General features: G+C 49.7%; 1 protein-coding gene and 1 long non-coding RNA gene across 2 annotated transcripts; both read right to left on the bottom strand.

Moving 5' to 3' along the window:
• Window positions 1-330: 330 nt before the first annotated feature.
• LOC311188649 lies at window positions 331-2,038 on the bottom strand. The gene is made up of 3 exons (XR_014617127.1): window positions 1,912-2,038; window positions 976-1,083; window positions 331-424 (listed from the first exon to the last, which is right to left on the bottom strand). It is a non-coding gene; the product is annotated as an uncharacterized lncRNA (long non-coding RNA).
• A 4,071-nt stretch (window positions 2,039-6,109) lies between these two features.
• Window positions 6,110-9,123, bottom strand: TCF24 (transcription factor 24; the record flags this gene model as incomplete). Its single annotated transcript, XM_084260601.1, has 2 exons — window positions 6,110-6,223; window positions 8,737-9,123. 2 exons carry the CDS (start codon window positions 9,121-9,123, stop codon window positions 6,110-6,112), a joined length of 501 nt encoding a protein of 166 aa, XP_084116727.1.
• Window positions 9,124-10,570: the final 1,447 nt, after the last annotated feature.

The raw sequence follows: 10,570 nt of genomic DNA, 5'->3' as shown, positions 1-10,570 counted from the left end.
CCACCCAGCAGGATGGTGATGCTACTGCTATAGCCTCAACAAAAACAACCCACATCACTGAAAACAGAATCTAAGGTTTTATTCCTACACACACTGCCTTGGAAATAAGCAGAAAAGCTGCCACCACTAACACTGTAACTCATTTAGACAAGGTGACACACTTTTTCTACATATTTTAACCCTTGATTTATTCAGTTTTGCTCAGTTTGGTACACCTAAACATTCATGCCAAGTTCTAAGTGTCCCCACTAGGCTGCTTGCCTTTCTAAAGTGACACTCTTACCTGAACTCCATTTCAAGAGTATTCACAGATTTCCAGTAAACAGCTTCTCCTCTGCTTTACAAGTGAGCCAAGCAGTATATCTGAGAGCCAGAAGGGCCATGAAAGCATTTCCAGTGCATTACAGCTCCACATTTCAGGTTGCTGTTTTGAAAACAAAATAAAGATTCAAAATAAGTTAGTCATATTTCTGTATGTTTAATCAATCTTATGCACAGTTATTAACTTTACTGGCATTTCAGATTTAAAGATACTCATCAAAAAAGAGTCAGATGGGTAAACGGCAAAGATTTCATCATTATGCCAGCAAGATTACTTCTAGAACAGGTTTAAACAGAATTCTTTACAAATCACAATTTTTGACAAGCATTATAAAGGAGTGCACACCCTCAGGGAAAACAATCCTGCAAAACCACAGCTTTTTATCCTTCCCCCTCAGTTTTATCCCTCCTCCCCAGTTCCTCCCATGAAGTTTTAAGCGAAAACTAGAAGACTGGCAGCAGTACCACAAGCAAAGGGCAGCAGACTCGGTCACTAGTCCAAGTTAGTGTCCTTGACTGACCAGCCACACCTTCAGCTGCTGTAAACCAGTTCAGCTCCAGGCAGCAGCAAACAGGGCCAGTTGGGGCCTTCACCAGCCAGCCTAGCTCACTGGAGCCGGAGTAACAGAGTATCACAGTAACAAAGCAGCTTACCTTCTTCAACACCTGTACTTCCAGAAGCAGAGGGAGTCTGGTGTTGGCTGTGTGTGCATACAGGAGGCTCGAAGACAGCGGCTAAGTTCATCTGACCTGTCATAGCAGCTTTAAAATAATAGGCAAGATCAGAAATGATGGCAACAAATCAAATTGGAAAAGCCTTACTAATTAGCTGGCACATCAGATACAACATTGCTCATCACAAAATTCAGCTGGGTAAACGGCAAAGAGTTATCATCACTATGCCAGCAGTAGGCTCCTGCCTGCAGTACAAGTGCTGTGACTCTATCCAGGTATCAAACAGAAGGGACTGCTCGGTGTCTCTCAAGAGATGTGCTCCTACACACCAGAGCAGGACCTTGTTTAATGGTTAGGCACAGAATGGGTTTGGGGTTGCCAGGAGCACAGCAGCTCTTTGGGCACAAACATGCCAGCCCCTCCCTGTTGTTATATCCAGGCTTCAGATGCCAACTGTCTTTCTAGAGGAAGGGCAACTGCCATCGTTTCCCTTCCCTCTGGAATACACTCCAACAGACTGACGGAGATAAGTGCCAGTAGGGGCAGTGATTTGTACGCACTGCTTTTCACCTCAAGTCTCTTGCTTCAAACTAGCACCTGCTAATTCTTAAAAGCAGAAGCCTTGGTTTTATCCCCAGTTAAAAACTCTGTCCTCTGATCCTTTCACAACCCCTCCTCCTTTCTTCAGGATTCTTGGACTGCACCTGCTTTGTTGTGGGGAGCAAGTCTTAGAGGTTTCATATCTGTCCTAATACCTTTCATTAGAATTTCACCCTCTTAACCCTACAGGCAAACAGTCACAGTCCTCCTTGTTCCATCTGTAAGGGAATTTGCAAGCCCTAGAACAGCTTCAGAAATACAGATGTAGAGTTCAGGAGGCCTTCTTCAACATTAAGTACAACAGGAAATAATTACTTCTTTAGCTCCAGAATTCACATGACATCTTTCTGCTTGCAAAGTAACAGCATGGCAGCATCGACATTAAACATTCCAAAGCTGGAAACAAACTCATCTCTCAACTTCACTTGCTGCCTGAAACAACAAAGAGAGATAAAAGGCATTTGATTCTGAGAGCTCCTCTGCTAAGCCAGCAGCCCAGAGCATGTTTACTCGGGGAACGTAATCCAGTTAAAGGAGGAACATGCTGGGCAGCCTCACACTGCTGGTACTGCGGTCACCTGGGGAGGAGAGTACAGGCAGCACCAACTGAGGTCAAGGTTAAACAGAGACATGGCCCCTTATCTAAAGCAAGCTCCAGTATGAAGAATGACTGACAGCAGCACAATTACACCTCTCCTAACGAAGAGCTATCGCCAGGGAGAGGAGTACCCCAGCAGGGTACAGCCTTCAGCCCGAGTTCACACACCATGCTCTGGGGAGCTCGCTGACACATCTTCTTATCGGTTGAACTGAAGGTCAGGACTGGCCACAGCCAGAGCATCACCACAGCCTGCCCAGGCCCCTGGGGCCCCGTCCCTGCCCGAACCCACCATTCTGGATCAGGGTTTACAACCCGAAGAGGGCACAGCCAGGGTCACCATACAGCACCTGCCAAACTCCCCACAGGCAGAGAGGTAATTTATCTTTGGAATTAGGACATGCTTGGGCCGCTAAGTCATTTATCAGCAAAACCAAGTGCCCGTGGCTGTCCGAGCTGTCATTACTTTGACGACATGATGAGCCACATTAAACATCAGCAGCCACAACGGCCGGCCAGTGCGGTAGCAGGGCACGCTCATTAGGGCCGTCTTGGCCTCAGAAGATGCACCCGCCCCCCTGGAAAGCCTGCGTGGCTGGCAGGCATCAGCGTGATCCACGCAGCTCCAGCACACGGAGCGAGGCAGCTGCCGGTACGCCCGGCAACCGAAACCGGGCACGGCGGCACCACGGGGCCGTCAGTCGCTTGTCTCTAAGCGGTGGCTCACGCTGCTGGGACACAGCGCCAGCAGGCCATCCCCTCAACCCTCGAGATCGCGCCAACGGACTCCAAGCGTCAGAACGGGCTTTCTTACATTACACGGCGGGGAGCGGCCTCCCTCCCGCCGGGAAGAAACCAACCGGGCATCACTCCGCTGTTGAGGCGAGCGTGGGCGAGGAGCGAGGAGCCGCGGCACCAAGTCCGGGGCGGGCTGAGCCGGCCGCTCCCCAGGCGCCGGGGGAAGCAAACCCGCGGCGTGCCGCTGCCGCAGCGGGACGGGACCCGAGGTGCCGCTCCCACCCCGGGGGCCGAGGCGCTCACAGAGCAGCTTGCGAGCCACACGGCTGCCGGCGGTTCCCGCCACTGCCGAGCGGTGCTCCCGCGCGGGCACGGCGGGCCCGAGGCGCCCCGCCGCAGGCGCCATATTCCGGGGTCCTTCCCTTCCCCGCCCGGCAGGGCTCGCGCGCAGCTCCTCGTGGCCGCTGGGCACGCGGAAAGAGGGAGCGGCCCCCCCTGGGATTCCATTAAATAGGCCGCGCGCCAGGGGCGGGGAAAGCGCGCGGCACTTTCCGGCGGGGCGGGGCTGTGCTCACTTGCGCACGCGCGAGGCGGGATTGGGGACGTGGTGGCGGTGGTGGTGGCGGCACCGCGGCGGCGTCTGCGCCCGCCCTGCCTGTGACCTGTCAGCCCCCCGGCGCCTGGCCCGCGGGTGGCACAGGCGTCCCGGCGCCGCGGCTTCCGGCCCTCAGGCCGCCGCCGACCCAGCAGCTCCCGTCCCCGAGGCCCGGAAGCCCTGAGGGGAAGGCGGCCCGTTTGGCTGCGTGCCGTGCCGCCGCTGACAGCAGCCTCTCGGCCCGCGGGGGCTGGCCGCGAGGGCGGCGCGCTGCCTTGGTGGGGCAGTTGGTGGGGCGGCGGAAGAGAAATCGGGAGGGTTTATCGCAGGCGCGGAACGACAGTTAACGAGACCACCTCTGGTGGGAGCAGTTGCTTCCTGCCCGGTCCTGCGCACAGCGGTATCCTTAGCGAACCCCAGGGGTTTCAGCCTTAAAGTGCCACAGGTCTCACCTCTCCCAAGTCAGAGCCGTGCAAAGTTGATCTTTTTTGGTGCTGTCATAGAGCCACAGACTGGTTTGGGTTGGAAGGGACCTCAAAGCCCACGTAGTTCCACCCCCTGCCATGAGCAGGGACACCCCCCACTAGACCAGGCTGCCCAAAGCCCCATCCAACCTGGGTTTGAACACTGCCAGGGAGGGGGCAGCCACAGCTTCTCTGGGCAGCCTGTGCCAGGGCCTCACCTCCCTCACAGGGAAGAATTTCTTCCTCATATGTCTAAGTGTACCCTCTGTTAGTTTAATGTTTTCTCCAAACCATTCATGACTTTCCCCATTTCTAACCCTTACTCCTACCCCTGTTTCATGCCTATTTCATAAATAGGCAGTCAGAATCTTTCCATTACATTTAATGGAAAAAGCCTTTAAAAAGTGGGAGCATGCCTTCCCTTCCTATATTTTTGTTTCTTTCTTTCTTGACTTCTGTCCCTTCCAGGTATATTATTTAAGAGCCTGTGAAGTAACCAGCACCCTTATGCTAGCGAGTGCAGCTCTTTATAAAGAGGCAGACAACTTTATATAACCATAGATACTTCTCAATGTAAAACTGCCTTTTGAATGTTTTGGGGTTTGGGAGTAGTTTGCATTGTTGAACAGTGCTCTGGTTACATAATTCTCACAATAAACCACTTAAAATGCTAAATAAGAAATATATGCCTAAAAGAGCTTAAGTAATAGCTTATCTATATTTAAAATACTTTAAAGTATTTTTACTCTTTGAAAGAATAACCTTGTTAAAAGCTTAGAAACCTGCAGGGGTGGAGGTGAGTTCCAGAGTTTACCCTGCTTTACAGCTCTCCCCTGTCTTCCATGGCTTGCCCAGCTCTCTGTTGTCTCTGCTTGTTTTCACCCACGTTCTTACACCAGAGGCCCGGTGTTCTGTGGGACTGGACGCTCCATTTACAACAACATGCTCTGAAAGGCAGCACAGGCTTAACTCAGGAACAAAAGCAGTAACATGATGGGTTTGTTTTTTTTTTTAAAGCATATAAAATGGTTGTTCTTGCTCATATTTTTGTTTCCCTTCTTTCTAAATGCAGTTTTATAATTTAAACGGTGAAGCCTTCAGAAAGAAGTTACTACAAAGGCAGAATATCACTGTTAGAAACAATCAGCCCCACACAGACACTGCAAGTCAGTAATTAGCACATGATGTCCACCGAATAATATTTAATAAGATGTGCACCTCAGCAGTAACAAACTATGAGAAGTACAGTGTTCTACAGAACAGATACATCAGGTGGCAGTTGTGCGTTTAGGTTCAGCTTTTCTTGCCTGGGTGTCGGTGAACAACGTGCTATGAACGAGCCGGCTCTTAGGGCTCTTTTCCTCGAGTGCACCAACCCACAGAGAAAAGAGCCCTGGTACGTCGAGCAGGCGAGTGGCTGTAACACTTCAACACTCCACAACATGCAACACAGTCGTATGGATCAATACAAGCAATACTCTACAGAGCAGTTTGTGTCTGGGGTATGTAGCGCTGTGCGTACGCAGGAGATCTCTCGGCACATTCTTGCTTGAAGGGAACATGCACCCCCGCTGTCTGTCACAAATAACTACATACATTTAAGACTATCTGAAGGATGAAGCCCTGACCTGACGACTGTGGTCGGTGGGGTTTTTGCCATCAGCTTCCTGCAGCGCCCTATTTCCAATGCTGGTTGTAGACTTGCCCTTTGCTTTTTGGTCAAACCCCTATGGCTGTGTACTTAACCGGCCCAGCATCTCTCCTTCTTCCCTCACTCCTGCAGCGTGCCCATTCACCGCTTCTCCCACAGGGGACAGATGAGGTTACCTGTTCTGCCTGGTACCTGCTCTGCCCTTCTGGCTGCCCTCATGTTGGCACTGACCACAGTCACCTTCTCCTAATCTCCCAGTTCAGGTCCCAGCAATGTCCTCTACAACAGAAACCAGTCACGCATCACATTAACTTAATGAGGTATTAATTACACTTAAGAGTCAATTCCTTCTCTTCTACAAACAGTATGTCGGGAATTATGGTTTGTCTGTAGATATCATTTTTTAACTTAAATATATATAAGGTGTAATAAATAATGATTTTTTTTTTTTGAAGCAAGAAGGGAGATTAGAGTTGTGAAGCTGCTGATGTCTCCCCTTGGTTTGCGCTGTCTCCTTGTGCCGAGTGAGTCAAAAACTGTCCCGTAGCTCCAATGTACAACCTGGAACGCATCGGCCACTTCTGCAGGAGAAGAGAGAAGCACAGTGCTGAGACACCCGCACACCCCGCAGCCTGAACGCAGCTCTCGGCGCAGGCTGGTGAAATCACAGCGTGGGAAAACAGGAAACTGCTGTCATTTGTTGAAAGCATCATTAGAAGATGGTAAGGGAACCAGTGTATTTGGTACTTAGGGGTGAGGCACAGCTCCTAAACCCCCCAGGACCCATCCCACAGGAGTAAGTCATGCCGAGCAGCTGTCCTACCACACAGTCTGTGTGGTAGCTGCTCTGTTGGTAGCATTAAACCACAGCATTCCTCTGGCGGTGCCAGTGATACTACAGGGATACACCCACACCTGTGGAGATCACATCCCTCTGTGGTTACACATCCATGCTGTCCAGCCCCCAAGACACCAACTGCAGCAGGGTCACTGAGACTGCGCTCAAGGGAATTTAACATCAGTGCTCCTTGGCTGCCTTCAGCACTGACAGCTTCTTGGTCTTCAGCAGCCCAAATGACTTCAGATGGGACAATCCATCTTTCTGTCCACTGATCATTGGAATAATTGGTTATGTCAGTGTTAAATACTTGTTCTTACACCTCGGGTTTGTGACCTGGAGCAAGTTACTGCAGCGGCCCTGCAGTGAGGGCAAGAACAGCCAAGTGCCCTTCTCATGGGAGGAAGCATTCAGCTCCAGCTTGACGTGCCATGTTCATTATGAGAATTTGAAGAGACAACTTACCACACACATCGGGTGCAAAACACCCCTGAAACACTGCCAGGACATTGTTCCAAAAGAATACAATGGGTTTTAAGAGGCTTTTGGGAACAGGCTGGCACCTTTCCTGTGGGTAATGAAGGAGCTCTAAAAAACTAGAGGGGCTTAATGCTGCAGTTACATCTTGGCTCTTCTATTTGAACACAGAGCAGCAACATCTTCTCCGTTGGAAAGTCTCACTCAGTTTTTTTATGTCAAGAGTGATGATATGAATTTGTCACCAATGAGACATCTGACTTTAAAGTCATTAACTGTTGGCTTGGGTTTTTTTTCCCCGGTGTACATGCAACTGGACACAAGTGTTTTACTTTCCTCACTACATGGATTTACTGTGCCTGAAGGTAGTTAAAATACGTATCTGTATCGGTTGTCTCATCCCCTGCACTTCAGGGTTGATTTTGGGGGTTTTGTGAAGCGTGTGCTACCATTTGTCTGTGACACATCTGTTCTAGTGCTAACTGAAAAATAAATTTACTACAGGAATATTAGGAAGATTGGTTGGACTTATGGAATCCCTACAAAATTAAATACAGGTAAATAGCACATAAATAAAGATTATTTAAAAAATAATCACTAGATGAATCCAGTATTGATGCATCCTGGTGGCCGGGAAAATGAACATCTGGATCATTTAACCACCATAATAACCATTTACAAGTATTTTTCTGCCAGTCATAGTTGGCATCTGGTGGCAAGTCCCAGAGAAGACCTGTGTCCTTTTACTCAGACCAAGGGAACTAACAAAAGCTTATTTTGAAATACATCATGGTAGTATTTGTTTCTTAAATTACTGACATCTTCTAATTGATGTACAGGTTTTGCTTTCTTAATGAGCCTGTTAATCGTTTAAATGGCCTCAGAAGCCTCAGTTAATCTCACGCTTTTCACAGCGACCAACAACGTGAACAAGAAACTCTGAGTTAGCCACTTTATAGGAATTAAAAATTAATTTGTGAAGTAATTTCAAGTAAATCATTCTGAATTCATCAGACTTGGGGGGGGGGGGGGGGGGGGGGGGGGGGAGAAGGAAGAAGCCCAAGCACCCCAGAGCTCCGTCTCACTCCCTGAGACCAAAGCCAAGGAAGACATGCTATGGCATTAAGAGCCCTGTCAGTCACTGAGCAGTGCCTGTGAAACCCATTGCCAGCCCCAGGCCACCCCCCAGAGCAGTTCCCCTTCTGTGTTGCCCTGATATTTTTTGACAAAGGGAAGAAAAACAACAACATACACAACTAGATGAAACGAATGCATCAGAAAAGCGCCTTCATAGAAAGAATTAACACATGGCCAGTAACGAATGCCACTTCCCACACTTCAGCTACCTCAGCATGAGAAGCAGAGCAGGACCAGCTGTGGCTGAGGTCGCTGCCGTGGGACAGCCCATCACCTCAACCACACACATCCCCTACAGCCGCTTCCAATGGCGTTGGTGGAGGATCACCAAGGTTTCTATACAGGGACTGAGGAGGTGCTGGTACTCCTCCGGTGCTGCTCTCCACCTTCAATTCCAAGGGACCAAGTCCCACTGGGTATTTGATGGTTTTGTGCAAAGTGCCGATGCCAGAGGGACAAAGCTCTGGGACATTTCTGTCAGGCCCCGCGCACCTAGATGCAGCTTTTAATCTAGGCAGCCTTCTCATGCATTCACTCTAGCAGGGTAAATAAGCCTGAAAGCTTTAGTTTCATCTAAGTACCTTTAACACTAAGTTAATTCTGCTCTGAGGGAAGGTGGTAGCTGCTCCTCAGCTCTCCTACCTTGACAGGGTGGAGGTATCCATCCCCTCTGAGGGTACCCAAGCCCTCTCCCGGTGACTCTTCCTCATCCTGCAGGCTGCGAGTGAGGTGTGCAATGTAGGTGGTGGCCAGGAGGAGCACATCCAGCTTGGAGAGCTTGGTGTCAGGCGGCACAGAGGGGAGAGTCTTCTGCAGCTCGAGGAAGGCATGGCGCAGGGTCTGAACCCGGCTGCGCTCTCGAGCGGCATTGGCAGCGGCAGGCCGACCCGGAGCTGCCCCGGCCCGCTGCCCCGCCGCCGCCGAGGCTGGGCAGGGATGGCTGCTGGCAGCAGAAGGCAGCAGGGAATCGGGCTCTGCACCGGGGCCGGAGATCTCCTCGCTGCTCTCAGCTAAGTGTCCACAGTCCATTGGTGACTTCCCCGGCACGGTGTGTCCTGCAACCAACAAGAACATCCCTTAAGCCAGGTGCCAGGCTGCTGTGCCAAAGTAAATGCTTTCTAAGCCCGAGGATTGTCAGAAATAGGAGTGCTGCCCGTGCCTGGAAAAGCCAGGATGGCGCTGTGCAGCTGTGCCAGCTGCTCTTCTGCTCACTGCTTATAAATGTGGTATCACACACGGGGGTGGAAACAGAAGTTAAACCCTTCACAACGTTTGGTATTTCATTTTTTTTTTTTTTTTGGGGGGGGGGGGGTTGGAGGGGTGAGGCAGCTTTACACAGAGCAGTTTCTTTGCATCACTCATAGTGCAAAGATCAGCTGTTGTAGAACCCTCCAAGCAATGCTGAGCAGCACAGCCCCAGTGATTTCCATTTACAACCAAGTAAAAAATGAGGCTAATTTGTTTTTTTAAATACACCTTATTTGCATTGTTTGGGATGTGGCACTGTTTGTGTATTTCCTATTTACCTGCCATTATTTTGTGGATGGTCTTTGAAGTGACAAGTGCTCTGTGGGTTACAGAAATAAAACCCCATTTTCAGATGTGGCAGGGAATGGAGCCGTGAGCACAGCCCTGAGCTTCTGAAAGGCGAAGCTTGGCTCACAGTTGTAAAGGGTCAGGAACCGGCTTCTGTCCTCCCGCCCCTAACGCTACAGGATTCCCATGCTTATCCTGTAGCTTCTACTTTTCCAAATGTAAAAGGCGTCTTGTAAACTGGGTTTTTGCTTTAGGGGGGCAAAAGAACCCTGTGAAAACAACAGCACAAAGCTCCTTTTGAGCAAAGAGGCAAATAATAACAGACAGGTCTCTTCCCAACTTTGAGAAGAGAGGTCAGTCAGTTTTGCCTGTAATAAAACTCACAGCCCTCGCACTCCTTCAGCTCCGCGGTAAAACGCAATTCAGTCGGTGTTCTCCAAAGCACAGCAGAGCTTAGCTACAGTACTACCTGATCAGCTGTCCTTGGTCAAGCAGCGCTTCTACGTGCCTCAGGCAGATCCCAGCTTCCACCTGGTAGGAACGGCTGGCTCTGTGATGGCCCAGCTAGACAGCAAGGGCAAGAACGAGTTATTAAAACTTCAAATTTCATTCAAATGCCACATAATTTTTAAAATTTCAATTAAATTCATGTGCGTGTCCCTGTGTAATTGCATCTGGTAATGGCAAAAAACCCAAGACAATGAACCAAACCAAAGATTTCCAGCAGAGAAGAGGAAAGGTTTCTAAAGAATCTTTTTTTGCAGTGCTCCAATTGAGGGTATTCAGAAGACATTATTATTTTCTGTGTTTTATCGTGATTAATTTGCTGGTCATCTGACTCGAGGTTTTATCAGGTAATGTTCTCCTACACAGCAGTACAGCTCAGACTGACGTTATTTGTGAAGTACTCTGTGTGCATTGCAACTCAAACCACAGGGAA

The sequence above is a fragment of the Gallinula chloropus genome (assembly GCF_964237585.1).
Source record: "Gallinula chloropus genome assembly, chromosome: 2".
Taxonomy (NCBI): domain Eukaryota; kingdom Metazoa; phylum Chordata; class Aves; order Gruiformes; family Rallidae; genus Gallinula; species Gallinula chloropus.
Note: the sequence above shows the minus strand (reverse complement) of the source record. Positions and strands in the feature narration are given on the sequence as shown.